Source organism: Rhinopithecus roxellana, chromosome 10 (genome assembly GCF_007565055.1).
Source record: "Rhinopithecus roxellana isolate Shanxi Qingling chromosome 10, ASM756505v1, whole genome shotgun sequence".
Taxonomy (NCBI): domain Eukaryota; kingdom Metazoa; phylum Chordata; class Mammalia; order Primates; family Cercopithecidae; genus Rhinopithecus; species Rhinopithecus roxellana.
The window spans coordinates 84,859,265-84,878,108 of record NC_044558.1 but is presented as its reverse complement, the minus strand read 5'-3'; the positions used below and the strand labels follow the sequence as shown (position 1 = coordinate 84,878,108).

Here is an 18,844-nt window from a genome sequence, read left to right as displayed (position 1 = left end):
CCTGTCTGCCTACACGAGCTGGCTACAAAACTTAGGTCAGAGTGGCAGAAATATACAACTAATGAATGTAAGTATCTGTTGAATAAAGTAGGAAATAAATACGACAGTCATTCAACTCTAGAGGAAGATTTAAGCACAGACGAATCCACTGCACTGTGTGCTGTGTGTCCTTGGCTTTGAAGACTGACATGCTTTTCCTACAATGTTCTTCAGATACACTGCTGGAGAGGGAACTGGCCTATCCAGTACACAGAACACTTAGCATCTCACAGGCCAGGTTGTCTATTACAGCACACAGAATTCCTGCTCTCCTTCTATCCAGTATCTGTAGCTAGAAGACCTGATTTAATTCCAAGGGTTGGAGGTCAGCCAGAGCGAGGATCATCTGCAGTCTCTGGTTCTCTTACCTACAAAGTATCCGATGAGGGTGCAGTGAAAGTAGGAGACCTTCTGCATGCGCCCGGAGATGTTGGCAGGTCCAGGGGCCCCACAGGAGTCCCCACTGGCTTGTTTTTTGTAGTTGTCATAGCGAAGGACAAAGCATAGTAGGAGACCAGGCATCACGATGTCTCCGATGCCCAACATGGAGAAGTGGCTGCCAGTGGAGCTGGAATGCAGTTTCACAGGTTAGCGACATCACACTCTACACAATCCAGTTTCTCTTCCTTTTGTGCAAAGTTTGTTAGCTTTTTAAGGAGTCAAAGAGCTTATCTGCATGGTAGATGGAAATCTCCTCTGATGGAACATCAGTTTTAAGAGTGTAGAGAGAAAAAGCTGCAACAGTACTGGCACTAGAGACCTCCACCTGGCCCTCCCGTGTTTCAGGAGAGCCCCTGGAAGTGACTGCTGAAGTGATTTGCGTAAGTGCTGCTTCCTCTAGAAATGTCAAACGATTCATCATTTGTGACACATTCACTGTTGAGACTTCAAATAAGCACTTGGCTACTATTACAGGTGGAAGATTAAAGCAGTACATTCATTCTGCCAAGATTATATTACCAGGAGCTGTATAATTCTACCATTAGAACCTATTTTTACAAATATCTTACAAGTTAAAAGGATCCAGATTCTCCTAACTCCCTCCAGCCAACTCGAAACAGTGGAAACAGCAGGAAGGCATGGCTGTTTGCTGACATTAATCAATAATAAAAGGCAGCGCCTGGATCACTTAGTGGTCGTTCTTGGCAAGCGAAGAATCTCATTCTCTTCTGCAGCATGGAGATAATGACCCCAGGTTGGGATCAGAATGCTGATGACATAAGAGACTGACCAAGGCTGGGAACAGACAGGCACAGGAAGACAGTGTGGTCCTGTCATAGCATGAGGTCCTACCTTGGGAAGACCAGTTTTCCAGGCAGAGACAGGCGAGGAACATCACGCCCAACATTGGGCCCCAGGTGGAGCTTCCGGGATAGAACGTCAAGGGGATTGTCAGCCGGCTGAGTGGCCACCTTCACCATGACGTTGCTATTGAAGATGTAGGCTGAGAAAAATACCTGCCGAGTTGGAGAGATGCCTTTAACAGAGGGAGCTGGAAGCAACCTGCTTTCAGCATCAGTCCTCCTTGCTTTTCAGAGGAGAGTCTCAGAATGCTGTGACTGCAATGCTTTCTTTGTATGATTTGAGAAAATCTTTGCTCTTCCTGTGTACTTGCCAATTTCTGCACTCTCCACACCCAGAGATTACTCCGTGACAGGGTGGCCCTCACTGCAGCGAATCGTGTCAACCTGTTACCTCTTCTATCCTAGGAGTCACACACACACACTACCTACTGTACAACTTCTCAGCAAACAAAAGGATCAGACTGCATACCCATGAACAACTACAGTTAAGGACTCTGGAGAGAGAGTGATCGGCAGCAGGGCAAGCCCAACTTTGGATACTTCTAGTTAATAGTTTTCGGGAGTGAATGCTTCACTTCAACACAAAGAAGGGGAGGGGCTCCAAGGACATAAACGCTTACCCAAAAGACATCATAGATTAGAAGCCCTGAGAGAAGCAAGCAGGAGACCTTGAGGCTCGGCAGGCGGACAAAGGCGATCATGGCGACACAGAGGCCCATGGCCAGTGCTGGGGAGGAGACAAGATACAGCAGGTAGCAGTCAGTGTGGACTCCAGGCTCATCCTCTTTCCACAAGTTATGCCCCTTCACAGAGTTTGCAATTCCCTCAGAAATCAGGCAGCCCTAAGCTCCAGCTTCAGAAACTTACACGTAATTTATGCAAAGCACCCATTTCTTCAGCCTGTTTGGACTTGTAGAATTTGGGGTGATTGCTTTCCTCCTGCTAGACACAGTGCTCGGCTGTTGGAGACCCAGGAAACCAGTCTGAGACCTCCCAGCTGTCTTTTCCTGCCTTCCCTCCAGTGTTGCGGATGTGTTGTCCTTGCTCCCTGCTTTAAAGTGAACTCACATCCTAGATAACACCCCCTCCCTTTCATTCACTTGGAGGCATCATCCCAGCAATTCATTAACTGCATTATAGAAAACTAGAGAATACAGTAAAGCAAAATAAAAAAATTACATTGCCACTTTTCAGAGATTACCACTGTTAAATATCTTCCTAGAATTTTTTTTTTTTGAGATGGAAAAATCACCCAGGCTGGAGTGTAATGGCGCAATCTCAACTCACTGCAACCTCTGCCTCCTGAGTTCATGTTTGTATTTTTAGTAGAGATGGGGTTTCACCATGTTTCCCAGGCTGGTCTCGAATTCTTGTTTTGTTTTGTTTTGAGATGGAGTCTTGCTCTGTCGCCCCAGCTGAAGTGCAGTGGCAAGATCTCAGCTCACTGCAAGCTCCACCTCCTGGGTTCACACCATTCTCCTGCCTCAGCCTCCTGAGTAGCTGGGACTACAGGCGCCCGCCACCATGCCTGGCTAATTTTTTTGTATTTTTAGTAGAGACGGGGTTTCACTGTGTTAGCCAGGATGATCTCAGATCTCAATCTCCTGACCTTGTGATCCGCCCGCCTTGGCCTCCCAAAGTGCTGGGATTATAGGCGTGAGCCACTGTGCCCAGCCTGGTCTCGAATTCTCGACCTGTGGTCACCCAGGCCACCATTTACACCATTTGCAATCATGTATTTTTTTTTTTTTTTTTTCTGAGACAGGGTCTTGCTCTGTCGCCCAGGCTGGAGTGCAGTCATGCGATCTTGGCTCACTGCAGCCTCTGCTTCCTGGGCTCAAGCAATACTTAGGCTCCTGAGTAGCTAGGACCACCAGCACATGCCACCACACCTGGCAAATTTTTGTATTTTTTGTAGAGATGAGGTCTTGCTATGTGGCCCAGGCTGGTCTCAAGCAATAATCTTACCCTGGTCTCCCAAAGTGCTGGGATGACAGGCATGAGCCACCATGCCCAGCCTACAGTCCTTTTTTTAATGACTTGCTGAAAGTGGAGTCATCTGGAATTTTCTGGTGCTTCCCTACTGGGGTGGTTGGCTTTTCCTCTATCCTATATATTTCCCATAAATTAGATGTTGTCATCTGAGCTCTTGATCACTTCCAGCAGGGCTTTCATCCCTGCTACTCCACTGACACTGCTCCTGGGGGCTTGCCAAGCATCCCCTCATTGGTAGCCATAGTAATCGACTTCTGTCCTCCTCTTACCCGACCTTTGGGCAGCAACCTGCCCAGCTGATGGCTCCCTCCTTCTCCCCTGGTTCTCAGGACAATGTGCTCTCCTGTTCCTCCCCTCTCGCTGGCCACTCCTTTTCAGGCTTCTCTGTAGCTCCTCCTCAATTCCCAGCATTCCATGGTCCTTTCCTCAGATCTTTTCCTCTCTCAGTGATCTCGTCCAATCTCAAGGCTCTTGAGACTATATGTCATCAACTCACACATTTTTATTTCCAGCCTGAATCTCTTCTTGGAGCTCAAGACTCATACATCCGGCCGGGCGCGGTGGCTCAAGCCTGTAATCCCAGCACTTTGGGAGGCCGAGACGGGTGGATCATGAGGTCAGGAGATCGAGACCATCCTGGCTAATACGGTGAAACCCCGTCTCTACTAAAAAATACAAAAAACTAGCCGGGCGACGAGGCGGGCGCCTGTAGTCCCAGCTACTCGGGAGGCTGAGACAGGAAAATGGCGTGAACCCGGGAGGCGGAGCTTGCAGTGAGCTGAGAGCCGGCCACTGCACTCCAGGCTGGGCAGCAGAGCAAGACTCCGTCTCAAAAAAAAAAAAAAAAAGACTCATACATCCTATGGCCTAAGGGACATATATACTTGGCTGTCTAATTGGCTTCTCAAATCTAACATGTCCAAACTCAGCTCTTAACAGTGTAGTCTTCCGTCTCCAAGCATTTACTCTTTGCTTCCAATTGTGCAGATGGAAATCTGTGATGTTGTTTTTGACCCCTTTTTCTTTCTTTTACACCCTGCCTGGCATAAGCCGTCATCCTCTCCTGGTGTGCATTGCTGCAATGACCTCCTGCGTGGCCTCTCTGCCTCCAATTTAACCCCTAACAAGTCTCTTCTTCACAGGGCAGACAGAAGCAGCTTCTTAAACCATAAGACAGGTTTTATGGGTCCCCTGGCTCAAAACTCTTAACTTCTCACAGAGTAGAAGCCACAGCCTTCACACTGGCTGACAAGGTCCTGCTGTGACTGTGACCCTTCAGGTCACCTCCTGCTACTTCCTGTGCCAGCCACAGCAGCCTCCTCACTCTGTCCCCCATGCCGCCGCTTCAGTGCTCTGCATTTACTGTGCCCTCTGCCTGGAACAATCTCCTCCCAGAACCCAGCTGGCTCCCTCCTCGTCTTTCACAGTTCTTCACTCAAGTACTAGCTTCTCAGTGACCGGCGGACTTTCCTACAATTATATTGAAGATTATTACACTTCCTGCCCTTGCCTTATTTTCATCTCTCAACATGTGATATACAAAATTTCTTCTTCTTTTTTTCAACATTCTCACTCCCCTCAACTCCAGTGAAGGTTCCCCGAGAGCATGGCTCACTGCTCACCCCTGTAGTCTAGGCCGGGGCCTGGCAGGTGCAGGGTCTCTCCCTTCCTTCAGCTCTCTTCCTCCACTGTTCTGCAAACACAGGTTTGATGAGGACACAGAGCTACTGAGGAATTCTTCATGGGGTCTTGTGGTGGGATGACCGTGGAACTCTCTGGCCAGGGAGGACACTCTCCACCGTACAGCCCAAGCCCTCAACACGCATTCCTGTGGCTCTGTTTTCTAGCCAGTTCAACACAATTCCCCCCTCTCCACACATACTGTGTTTTTTCACACTCCAGACAGAAGGTCCTGCCCTGGCTCCTTGATCTGGAAAATCCATCCTCATTCTTAAAGAGCCAGGTCAGGAGCCCTTTCTCAGAGTCTTTCCTGATCCAACCAGTCAGTTGCTGCTGCTTTTTTGTTTTTTTTGAGATGGAGCTTTGCTCTTATTGCCCAGGCTGTAGTACAATGGCGCAATCTCAGCTTACTGCAGCTTCCACTTCCTGGGATCAAGTGATTCTCCTGCCTCAGCTGGGATTACAGGCGCACGCCACTACGCCCAGCTAATTTTTGCATTTTTAGTAGAGATGGGGTTTTACCATGTTGGTCAGGCTGGTCTCAAACTCCTGACCTCAGGTGATCCGCCTGCCCCGGCCTCCCGAAGTGCTGGGATTACAGGCGTGAGCCACCACACCCGGCCCAGTTGCTTCTTCTATGTGATGTGCCACAGAACGCTGAATGTGTCCCAACTCACTCCGTCCATTCTATGACTGTGTGAATATTCACACACTGGTGAGTTTATTCCCTAAGCTAACCGACCACGTGCTCCTCAGAAACAGAAACCATGTCTGATTCTTTCTGTGGATTCCTAGCACTTGACAGAGTAGACATTCAATAAATACCTGCTGAATGAATGCAAAACTGTTCTATTAACTTCAAATTTCCAATTATTCTAAGGAAAGTAAAAAGCCACATGAGCAGATATATTTCATTTTCATAGAACTGGTGGTAAACTGTCAATATATGTAATCAAGTGGGTAAATACAGCAGCTTGGCAGACCCTGGACACATCAACTAAATTACTATTTCATGGGTTCCTACTGTGTGGACGGTGCTATCTGAACACAGAGGAGAAAAAGCTGCTTCATCCCTACAACTCAGAATCTGAGTTGGAAAGACAGTAGTCAACCCAGGAAGAGCAAAATATGTATCTTCATCTCCACTGTCATCACTGTTATCAAGCACTCACTGAGCTACAGGGTGAGCTGCAGTGTGAGTTCTGGAGAGATGTGGTCAAGACCTAATTCTTGACTTTATAATCATATAGGATGTTTATTATACTAGGGTCTCCTTTAATTTTTAAATAAATTCATAAAACACAACCAACCCGGTAAAATGTATACAAATGCATGTCATTTGAAATGAACCCAATGAAATGTATTAGTCAGTGAGGCTTGACAAAGCTCAGAGCATTCAGAGCTGCAAAGGGATGACTGAAGCATGATGTTTAGGGCACTGAGAGACGTACCCAGAGCCCCTGCTCTGATCAACTCACACGCATATCTGAAAGGACGGGCCCTCCCATGGTCATCATCTTCAGGAAACAAAGATTTGGTTGTGTCATGAGTCAATCAACAGGACATTTTCAGGGAGCAGCTCAGGCGGCTGGAGGAACAACAGTGGTCAGCAGTAGGTGGGAAGCGCATTGGGCCAGAGCACAGGTGAAACACAGGTTTGTGTATAGATACTGGCTAGAGGTGATCTGTTCATGGACTTACAGGTGAATACATGGAATGCAAGGCATCAAGGGCACAAACAAAGTAACAGAAGGCCTAGAATGGACAGATGAGAGACAGGAGTCTGTGGGGAGTGAGGGTCAGAGGACTGAATGATGCAGCTCACCAGTAACCAAGGGAGGGGCGGGGAAACAGACTGGACAGAGAAGCAGGAGGCCAGGCTCCTCGGGGTAAGTTTATTTGCCTCTGTGACACATGTAGACGACCTGTCCCTTCCTGACCTTTTTTCTTTTTTTGGAGATGGAGTCTTGCTCTGTCGCCCAGGCTGGACTGCAGTGGCATGATCTTGGCTCACTGCAACCTGTGCCTCCCAGGTTCAAGCAATTCTGTCTCAGCCTCCCGAGTAGCTGGGCATACCGGCGCCCGCCACCATGCCCAACAAATTTTTGTATTTTTAGTACAGATGGGGTTTCATCATATTGGTCAGGCTGGTCTTGAACTACTGACTTCAGGTGATCCGCCTGCCTCAGCCTCCCAAAGTGCTGGGATTACAGGCATGGGCCACCGCATCTGGCCCATCCTGACCTTTTCTACTCAATTTACCATAGAAACACTTCATCCTAACAGCGCAGGGGCCACTTGCTGCTTTGTCATTCAACTCATGCTAATCCTCCTCTACCTGGGTCTAAACTAAATATGGAACAGACTGCTCAGTGAGACTGCCCAGTGACTGGGTTTTCCATGACTCTAGACAGTGTCATTCTATCCTAACCTTCCAAATAAGAAAGTCTGGGTTCATCTTCAACACATCACAGTCTCTCATCATGCACATGAAATCTGCAGCCATTCTGAGGTGTTACCCTTTACTGTTACTGCAGACCTTGCTCAAAACTCCGCCCACTTTCTACTTTGCTGTGTCTCCTTACCCTCCCTCCCTCTTACTCTTTCCCATGTCCTGTTCACTGCCACTCTCAAACATCTGTTCACATAATTTCCTGCCTTCAGGTCACCAGGTTCCCTTCTCTGTGACGAATCAAGTCTAATTATAAAGTGCATAAACTCAGGAGGCACAACCTCCACAGAATGGAGCTGAGCACCACGCTGGCTCTGCCTTGGCGTCTGTCTGAATGGGTTCCTCCTATTCCTCAGCCTATCCCTTCTCTCCATCTGTGTTAAGTTGAACACCCACTTTCCAATTAGACCATCTAGGTCCTCCTCACTCTAGTCTAAGTTTCATATATGAAGACGCAGAAGGCATCCCTTTGTCTCAGAGAAAGAAGGCTCTTAGAGGTATTTGGAATTAATACCACTCTGACCAGCGAATACTGCCACAAGCGATGTCATATTCCCAGAACGTGTTCTCAATCAGTCATTTAGTTTGCCTGCCTTTCATTCTGTCATTCAAGTAACCCTTAAAAAATCTTACCTTCTCAGAGCTTTTCAAGGTTAAAGTGAAGGGAGGTGCTCTCTTTCCCTTGTGGCTTTAGACACTCCTGAGACTCTCTTATAGGTTCACCAACATGCTTAACTTTTGGTTAAATGCATATTAACCGAAAGTGTTGGGGGAAGTAAATGATTAATTTTAGCCATTTAGCTACAGTTATTTTCAATTTATCACTGATATCTCTGTATCACACTGTCTTCTACAACCAGTGGGCCAGGGACAAAGACAGTGAGACCAAACGGAGCTCAAATGTTCTCTACGAGGATGACATAACCTGTAAGTTTTCTAAGCAGTGCTCCCGTTCTCGATACAGGCTCTCTAGATATCTATGCCCTGTGTGGACTCAGCGCACCAAGAGTGTACCATTTTATTTATTTATTTATTTAGAGACAGAGTCTCACTCTGTTGCCCAGGTTGGAGTGCAGTGGTGCAATCTCAGCTCACTGCAACCCCTGCCTTCCAGGTTCAAGTGATTCTCCTGCCTCAGCCTCCCGAGTAGCTGGGACTACAGGCGCATGCCACCATGCCCTGGTTAATTTTTGTATTTTCGCTAGAGATGGGGTTGCATCGTGTTGGCCAGGCTGGTCTCCAACTCCCGACCTCAGGTGATCTGCCCGCCTCAGCCTCCCAAATAGCTGGGATTACAGGCATGAGCCACCGCCTGTGTAGCATTTTAAAACAAAGTATCAATTGTTAGATTTCTGGCCCTAAACATGTTCTAATCATAGGTTAGCAGCAACTGCTATAAAACGAGGGGACTGAATCAGACATCTGTCAAGACTCTGTTAGTCCCTGAACTAGGCAGTGGATAGACTGTAAATCAGGTTCTATGATCCTTGATCACTAGGGGTGCGTGCTCAATATTCATCAGCTTTTAGTTCACACGCCATCACCCATAGGTCGAACTCTTTCAAGTCTTCCCAAATCTGAAAGGTTAATTTGCCAGATGAAACTGAGAGTAGACAAAACAGCCCTACACTTAAGTTCGGGAAAATCCTGAAGCCCATTCTTAATGTTAATACTTCTTAGTGTAGCCCTGAAAATAATTTATCATCCTGTTTTCACTCTAAATTAACTTCAAAGAACAGACTTTAACTAAGAAACACTAATTTTAAAAAACCTAGCCACCAAATATCATATCACTGCTTACAAGATGATTTCAGACTCTGCAGAGAAGTCTGAAAGATAATATTCATGGCAGAGAGCAACACATTTCAGTGTATTACACAATACAGCTAGAAAGCTAGACTACTGTGACAGCAGAAAACAAGTCAAACACAAGAAACAAATGCAAAGCTCAAAGGCTCTCTTTGAGGAAAAATTCCATCCTTGGTCACAAGGGCAGTTCAACCAGTGCAAACTGGTAGGAAGAAGAGATCCGTGGATAAGTAATACTGGGAAACTGCAGTAATGACAGAAAACAGGGTAAAATTCTAATTAGGGTTTAGGGGAGCCTCACTGAACACTCAGCAAAACTTTTCAGCTGTGAAGTGAATTTTCCAATGGAAATGTACTTCTGACAGTGGCCACTGGGAACAAAAAGTTTGTCCTTTATGGCCAATTTTCTATCAACTGTACAGTCTAGAGGAAGAGACTCGCATAGTAAAACAGACCCTTTAGTATGTCTTCCAGGGAGGTGCTCACCCCACTCCTCCCTTAGTGAGTCTGATAAACCTGTCCCAGACCTGTCTGCAGAAGTACAACAAGGAAAATTCTCCCGACTTGCTCTAAAGTGTGTGTTTCCAATGGCTGTGAAAAGAATGTCACCTTCCACCAAGCTAAACTGTTTTTTTGGTAACATACTATTAGTAAACAGGCATTTTTTTCTGTTCTCTGCAATGCTAAGGTAGGGCAGAGCTGAGGGTAGAAAGACCACACTGCTTATTGTTTTGAGAGACAGCTCACCTTTTTTGGGTCAGCAGCTTAGTAAGCACTTTAAACCCTCAGCAAAACATGTAAATAGTATCATGTGTGTCTGGACACAAGAATAAAGAGATTCAAGAAAGGAAAGCCATCAAAAAGTTAGCAGTGGTATTACCGAGAAACTCAGACCACATGGCATATGAGACTTCAAGGCAGTTAAAGTATCATTTGTCATAATATGGGCTTTGCGTCTGCTAGCATCGAGATTAATCATCCTGCTTAGGTGATTACTGCTTTACATTACTTTAAACCAGCAGCATCTGGTGCTTTCAGCGTCTCATTCCACATTTGTTTAGGTGGATTTAAGTGCATCATTATGGGGGTGGTCTCTCAATCTGTCATTTAAAGACACCAATATAAAACAGTTCCTCTTGGGAATATGTGGTTCAGTCATCCAAACAGCCAACTTACATGCACTGAAAACATGTGGTTTAGATTCTAACCAACTAACCGGAATTTCTAAATAGTTACTGTTCAGATGTAACAGTAAGAGAGATATCTGCCTGTTTCCTCATCAGGAAGCCACTGGACTAGGTAAGATTTAAGGGATATAATCATAAAAGATATGAGATTGATTTGGACTAAAATTTATTCTCTGTGCTCCAATAATTATCATGATCAAGATTCCTTAATACTGTATAATATATATTTTTAAAAGATTAGGTTTTACTAAAGTTTTTCAGAATCCCCTTCATGCTCAGTTTATACATGAATCACTTCTTCCCTACTTTAAATTAACAAATCATTGTTTGCAGAATTCAACAAGTGCTACTCTCAGGAAAAGTCTAATGCACACAGCTGTCACTTTATCACTCTTAATAATAACTAGTCCTTATAGAATCAGCACTTACCCAGCCTTTTACCATAAGCTTGGCAAGCAACTTGTTGTATTACTTTGAATGTAATTTCATCAACTTCCAGAAGCACTGAAGTATCGTAACATAAATCACAAGCTACTGAAACCACTAATTAATACTTGATTTGGGAAATCAGGTTTGACAGCCACTTAAAAATTGTAGCCATTGCACTTCAGACTGCTTATATGCATAGTGGGTTCTGTAGTACTGAAGCAAACAATCACAGCACATGTTTATATAAGGGAATACAAGATGCTAAACACACGACCAAACCTGTCAGAATCAGCAAAGATGAATTACTACACAGACGGGCATGGATGATTTTGATTCTGCCTTCCCTGTCTGTGTCATCAAAGGTCTGTATAGTCTAGAGGGTAACTTGGTCTGCAGACTCAAGGAACTGTTTTAATAGCTTGGTATACGGTAGACACTCAAAAAAAAAAAAAAAAAAAAAAAAAAAAACACTGAATAACTTTTATAAAGATTTACATATTTATAAAAAACAAAAGCATATTTAACATTTTATTTCTAAAATGACTGAACAGTAAATTTTTTTTTTTTTTTTTTTTGAGATGGAGTCTTACTCCGTCGCCCAGGCTGGAGTGCAGTGGTGTGATCTCAGCTGACTGCAACCTCCACCTCCTGGGTTGAAGCGATTCTCCTGTCTCACCGTTCTGAGTAGCTGGGATTACAGGTGCACAACACCACGCCCAGCTAATTTTTGAACTTTTAGTAGAGACGGGGTTTCACCATATTGGCCAGGCTGGTCTCGAATTCCTGACCTCAGGCGATCTGCCCACCTCGGCCTCCCAAAGTGCTGGGATTACAGGCGTGAGCCACTGTGCCCACGCCCAGCCTGAACAGTAACATTGACAGTTTCTCTTTAAATGCAGCAGTTCTACGAAAGTTCCCACATGTGTTGACAGAGTCACCACCATGCTCAGCATAGAGAGTGGTCACATCATCCACCAAAACCCCTGTGTTTTTCCTTTATAGTCACCCCACTCCTCCACACAAACCCTGCCAACCACTGAGCTGTTCTCCATCACTATAATCTTGTCTTTTTGAACAAATGTATTTTAAAATTGTAAGTATAACTTATATTTGTATGTTTTACAATCTGCAATACATTTGCTAGTTTGTTTCCACAGAATACTGTTTCTTACGGCATTTTACTAACTTGACACACAGACATTTCAAATCATTGTACTGGTCAAAGTCACTCATGAGGAAAAAAAATTCCTAGGTGCAGAAGGACAAGTTTTTTGTTTTCCTTAAAGTTTAAAATTTCTTTCTTATTAAGATGATTCTGATTCTGGATCCAGAAAAAAAAAAGCTGACAATCCTTTTTGTCAAATTCTATCCAAATTGACCATTAACAGAACATCCTTGGTTTTGAGTTAATTCATATATTTGATGCAAATGTCTTCTAAAAAAAAAATCCAAACAATTACTTGAGTCCAGGAGCTTGAGGTCACAGTGGGTTAGGATCATGTCACCATACTGCGGCCTGGACAAAAGAGCAAGAACCTTTCTCTAAAACAAATTAAAAATAAAAACCCCAAACAATGGACCAAATACTATGCAGCAAACTTAACATCAGTCATACCAAGTATATATAGCCTATAAGATCAGTACTTAGAAACTGTGTGACTAACTTAGCTACTCTGAACTTGAGGCAGTAACAGTAAGCATCACTCTGGGTGGCTCTGGGCTCAGACAATGATGAACATCAACCCCATTATCTCTGAGCCAGCACAGCCCCAGAGCTGCAGGGAAACACTGCCTGGTGGAGTGCAGAGGAGCCTCCCAGACCTAGCACTGGTTCCGAAGAGCTCTGTCTCCAAAGTCTGGAATAGCTTTATGGTTATTTGGAGTAGGTAACAGGAATAGATGCAATCCATACCTGTACCCCAGATTTTCAAATTTTTCCCTTAAAAATTCTTCAGAATTACAAGTAGTATAAAATTGACTGTCTTTATATTTTAACCTTCTTCCCTTTGGAACCACCAAAAGAAAGGAAAAGGGGACAGTTTACAATCCCTTTTAAAGGATTTTACTTTGTGGGGCAGAGCAGTTAGATAAAAATTTTCTGAGATTATGAAAGTGAACTGTGGAAATGTAAGGACTGTATACAAAGGAAGTGGAGGCTGGGTGCAGTGGGCTCATGCCTGTAATCCCAGCACCTTGGAAGGCTGAGGCGGGTGGATCACCTGAGCTCAGGAGTTCAAGACCAGCCTGGCCAACATGGTGAAACCTCGTCTCTACTAAAAATACCAAAAAAAAAAAAAAAAAAAAAAAATTAGCAAGATGTGGTGGCGGGCACCTATAATCCCAGCTACTCAGGAGGCTGAGGCAGGAGAATCACTTGAACCTAGGAGGCAGAGGTTGCAGTAAGCCGAGATCACACCAGTGCGCTCCAGCCTGGGCAACAGAGTGAGACTCCATCTCAAAAAAAAAAAAAAAAAAAAAGGTGGAAACAGAATGATATGGTTTAAAAGAAAAGTTTAAAAACATCTCAAGGGGCTGGGCCTCGGGGCTCATGCTTGTAATCCCAGTGCTTTGTAGAGATGCAGTCTCACTATATTGCCCGGGCTGGTCTTTAACTCCTGGCCTCAAGCGATCCTCCCATCTGGCCTCTCAAAGTGTGGGGATCACAGGTTTGAGCCAACGCACTGGCCCAATCCCAGCACTTTGGGAGGACTGCTTGAGGCCAGGAGTTCAAGACCAGCCTGGGTAACATAGTGAGACCCATCTTTATAAAATAATAATAAAAAAATGGGCTGGGTACGGTGGCTTGTGCCTGGAGTCTCACCTACTTGAGAGGCAGAGGTGGGAGAACTGCTTGAGCTCAAGAGTTGGGTAAGCACTGACCATGCACTGCGCTCCAGCCTGAGCAGCAGAGTAAGGTCCTGTCTTAAAACCAAACAAACAAAAAGCTGGGGGAGGCCAGGCACAGTGGCTCATGCCTGTGCACATTGGGAGGCCGAGGTGGGAGGATCGCCTGGGTCCAGGAGTTCAAGACCAGCTTGGGCAACATGAGACCCTGTCTCTATTTAAAAAGAAAAAAAAAGGCTGGGTGTGGTGGCTCACGCCGGTAGTCCCAGCACTTTGGGAGGCCAAGGCAGGTGGATCACCCGAGGTCAGGGGTTCAAGACCAGCTGGACCAACATGGCGAAAACCCAACTCTACTAAAAAATACAGAAACTAAAAACTAAAAAAAAAAAAAAAAAAAAAATTTGCTGGGCGTGGTGGCATGTGCCTGCAATCCCAGCTACTTGGGAGGCTGAGGCAGGAGAATCGCTTGAATCCAGGAGACGAAGGTTGCAGCAAGCCAAGATCACACCATTGCACTCCAGCTTGGGCAACAAAGTGAAACTCCCTGCCCAAAAAAAAAGGTTTTAAGGGAAACACTAGGAAAATTATGGGTGATTTTCAGAAACAGCCTCCAAGACGCTTTGGTGGTAAGTATGAATTCTATATAAGGGGTCTGTGGCTGGGATGAGCCACTTCTCTGAACCTTTGTTTACTCTTTTGAAGTGGGAACAAACAGCAGTACCTACTTCAAAGAGTTGTTCTGAGGATTAAAAGAGATAATCCATGTAAAACACCTAGCGGACTGTCTAATCCATAAAAGGCACTTAATTCATCTGAGGTCTTATTGTCATTATTATTTCATCCTTATCATCAATGAAGAGAAATTCTCATATGCTACAGGTTGGAGCATAACTACTATAGCCTATCTGAAACGCAGTATAATAATAGGTATAGATTTTTTAAATGCAAGAATTCTGTTCCAGGAATTTCATGTCTAGGTATTCATCCTTAATACTCTGGAGTTAATAAAAAGGATATGATATGCTTTTATGTAATGATATAGATATGGTATAGATATGTATTTATATCATTACATAAAAATATATATCATGTACATAATGCAGATTATATATCACGTTATATTACATATACTATATATAATATACAGCATAATATGATACACTGTATTACAATCTAATCCCATTTCCTTACTGTTACTTTGTTTTTTTTTTTTTTTGAGATGGAGTCTTGCTCTGTTGCCCAGGCTGGAGTGCAGTGGTGCGATCATGGCTCTGCCTCCCGGGTTCATGCCATTCTCCTGACTCAGCCACTCAAGGAGCTGGGACTACAGGCACCCACCACCACGCCTGGCTAATTTTTTGTATTTTTAGTAGAGACAGGGTCTCACCATGTTAGCCAGGATGGTCTCGATCTCCTGACCTCGTGATCCACCTGCCTCAGCCTCCCAAAGTGCTGGGATTACAGGCATGAGCCACCGGGCCCGGCCCTTACTGTTACTTTTTAAAGAGACAGGTTCTCACTCTGTTGCTGAGCCAGGAGTGCAGCAGCATGATCATAGCTCACTGTAATCTTGAACTCCTGGGCTCAAGGGATCCTCCCACCTCAGCCTCCCAAGTAGCTGGGACTATAGGTGCACCATGCCCAGAAGATTTTTATTTTTGTAGAAATGGGATCCTGCTATGTTGTCCAGACTGGTCTTGAACTCTTGGTCTCAAGTGATACTCCTGCCTCAGACTCCCAATGTGCTGGGATTACAGGCATTAGCCACTGGGCCAAGCCTCCATTTATATAAGAAAGCACAGTCTGCACATTGTACATTAATATTCAAAGAGGCATCATTCATAATAGCCTAAAAAGTGGAAATAATCAGTAAATGAATAAATAAAATTAGTGCATCCATATAATGGAACAGTATTCAGCCATAAAAAGCGCTGATACAGGTTACAGCATAGATGAACCTTGAAAACATGCTAAGTGAAACAAGTCAGACACAAAAGGCCACATAATGTATGATTCCATTTATGGAAAATGTCCAGAATGGAGAAATCCATAGAAACAAAGTAGAGACGAGTGGATACCTGGGGCTGGGGTGGGGTGGTGGGTAAGGGGAACGACTGCTCATTGGTTTTGGCGGGGGTGGGTGTGAAAATGCTCTAAAAGTTGATGGTAGTGACAGCTGTACATCTCTGTGAATATCCTAAAGCATCTATGAAACTCTATAAAGGAAAATTACAATTTGTCACAAATTAGTCACTCACCATCCATGAGAAGCCAATGGCCAGTGAGAACCCAGATGAGGACGAGCATGACAGACAGAGAGAATGACAGCAACTCAGCAGCAGTGAAACGTCCACAGCAACCAAAGGAAATCCTGGAAAACACACAACACTTATTGGACAGTGGGCACACTTTATTCAATAACCAAACTCTCCTTTGGTATTTCACGATCAGAGTTCATGATGGCTGGATTAGAATAGCAGGCAATACCCAATCCAAAATACCCAATCCTTTTTTGGAGAAACCTATGGAAAACTCACAGGAATATACTTCTGCACCATCTGATAATGTCTTCTTGCGACCAATTATCAACAGTGGCATTTAGAAGTTTGAAGCGACAATATCGACCTCTGGAAAAGCCAGTAAGTATGGAGGAAATTCTACTCTTATGAGGAAAACAAAATGAAGAAATGCCAACAATTCAACTCATTTACCAAAGATGGTATTACTCTATTTAGAAGATGGTAAATCTTTTTGTTATCACTAATTCCTGGGAACATCAGCTGCCACCAGTGACTGGTTTCCTAAGTGCGTTCAGCATCTCCATTAGCACAGAATTTTGTTTCTGTGCAGCAATGACTTTGAGTTAAAGTGTGAATACTAGGATTAAATGCAAGTAGGTAGCATATCCAGGCCACTGAAGACCAAAGGCAAAGAAGAATGTTTGAGTTCAACCACTATTCTCATATTTCATCAACTCACAGTAAAGGAATGAAAGCACTGTTTCAAAAGAAAACTGCTCATCTTTCAAAGATCTAAGTAGGAAGCACATTACAATGACTCAGACTTCCTAAGTTTTGTTTGTATTTCCTCTGACATGAGAAGGTACAAAAGGAAGTACTAGCTTCTGGTTTTAAAGATCAAATGTCTCACTTCCTGGTCTTCTGGCATTTCTGTGCTCCAGCCAATACCAGAAATTGAGACTCCTAATAATGCTATCAAATATGACAGAAAAATATATACAAGTTTATAATTTAAGAGGAAAGTCCCAATTCCTTACTTGTTCTGAGGTGAGCAGGGTCTTGTTAAATACTGGCACATCGGGAGGAGAAGAAAAGCAAAAGCTATCGTTGCAAGAACTAGAGAAAGAAAAGGTATAGTTTTTTTAAACAACTGTAAGAAAAATGGCACAACTTATAGAAATTTCATTCCCCAAAACACTAGACAAGTGGAAACAGTTAACTGACTAGAGAAGAAAAATATCTTCCTTTAATACTGAACAAAAAACCTCTTCAATAAAAAAAGTACCTGATTTGAAGGAGGGGAAAGCATAGGTAAGTTTTCTAAAAGATAAACAGCAGCAGGCCATGGGATGACCTCCTAACAAGTCTTGTAGCATTTTGCTGATGATTTTTTTTTAACATTTCCATCAATGCTTAGCTTGAAAACACATCAAAGAGCTGACAGTCCAATCACTTTGATTAGCTATCCATGTTTCCACCTGCAAGAACAGTGGGTAGAGGCTGACAATGACCTCTATGCCAAGCTCAACCATCTGGTAAACTACTGGTAACCTAGAAAAGGCGCCACAGCAAAAGCAGAGCAATATCGCTCTGGTGTGATAAAATTCCTGCATTTTCACATCTCCAGCCTTTCTTTGAAATTGTGTGGGCAGGTCTCAACAGATGATGTGGATTAAGTGGTTCAAGAAGGAGTCAGGGAAGGGCGGCACGGTTGAGAGGGAAGAGATGAAGTCAAGATTTATAAAGAAAAACTTACATGACATGGTATATAAATCTTAATTTTTGAACAGTGATAAAGGTGAAAAATTTTCCTTTTAGTATGTTAAGACTAGACAGAGAAACTCATATTTACCTGCCGTACATATTGTAAAAACTACTTGAACTGAGTCAAAGAAGAAGAACATTACTAAAAGAGAGACAGACGCTCCAATTGGAAGGAACAGAGCCTGGGTAGAGTCAATTGTTTGGATGCCTGAAAGAGAAAAACAGACAGATTAATAACTTACTATGCAACAGGCACTGTGCCTATGTACTTCATATACATTAACTTGCGAAAATGCAGACAGTTCTAGGGATTATATGTCAAACATGGATTATCCAGGCCCTACGCGTCTTTCTTTCCTGACGAGATTATGAGCTCCTTGTTCTCTTCATGGTGCTTTCATTACAGTAGACGCTCAAGAATATTTGTTGAAGCGAACTACTACCTCCTGGTGTTAACCATCTGGATGACAGGATCCAAACCACCACCAAGAACAAAAATGAGGTAGTAAAAGCCCAGATTAGTCAATTTGAGTAAATCTGTGGTCTTGCATATAGGTTTAGTAAAAGAGGTGGTTTAAACCCATTGACTAAAAGGACTTCTCATCACCTGCGGGTTTAATGTCCTCATTTTCACGCTTTCCAATTGTTGCTAATAGTTGAGAACTGACTTGGCTGAGAGGGGGAGAGGAGGACAACAAGCCATTACTGAAAACAGCAAATCAGAATTTTTTTTTTTTTTTTTTTTTTTGAGACGGAGTCTCGCTCTGTTGCCCGGGCTGGAGTGCAGTGGCCGGATCTCAGCTCACTGCAAGCTCCGCCTCCTGGGTTCACACCATTCTCCTGCCTCAGCCTCCCAAGTAGCTGGGACTACAGGCGCCCGCCACCTCGTCCGGCTAGTTTTTTGTATTTTTTAGTAGAGACGGGGTTTCACCATTCACAGGATGGTCTTGATCCATGTCCAAACCCAGACAAATTAAATGAAATCACAGGGGTTAGGCCCAGCTAAAAACTCCTCACAAAACTGTATTTTGCATCTAGAATTGAGAACCATTAATAGAGTATTTTTGGTAGAGAAGAAAAACATGGCAAACTCTAATAACC

General features: G+C 43.9%; 1 protein-coding gene across 1 annotated transcript in view; it reads right to left on the bottom strand.

Moving 5' to 3' along the window:
• SPPL3 (signal peptide peptidase like 3) overlaps nt 1-18,844 on the bottom strand; it is a 139,251-nt gene that overhangs the window by 3,106 nt on the left and 117,301 nt on the right. The window contains exons 4-9 of the mRNA XM_010368307.2: nt 17,832-17,951; nt 17,017-17,095; nt 15,998-16,110; nt 1,964-2,070; nt 1,333-1,496; nt 408-607 (exon numbers count right to left, since the gene is read on the bottom strand). Of these exons, the coding sequence (XP_010366609.1) occupies nt 408-607; nt 1,333-1,496; nt 1,964-2,070; nt 15,998-16,110; nt 17,017-17,095; nt 17,832-17,951 (783 nt within the window). The remainder of the gene's footprint in view (nt 1-407; nt 608-1,332; nt 1,497-1,963; nt 2,071-15,997; nt 16,111-17,016; nt 17,096-17,831; nt 17,952-18,844) is intronic.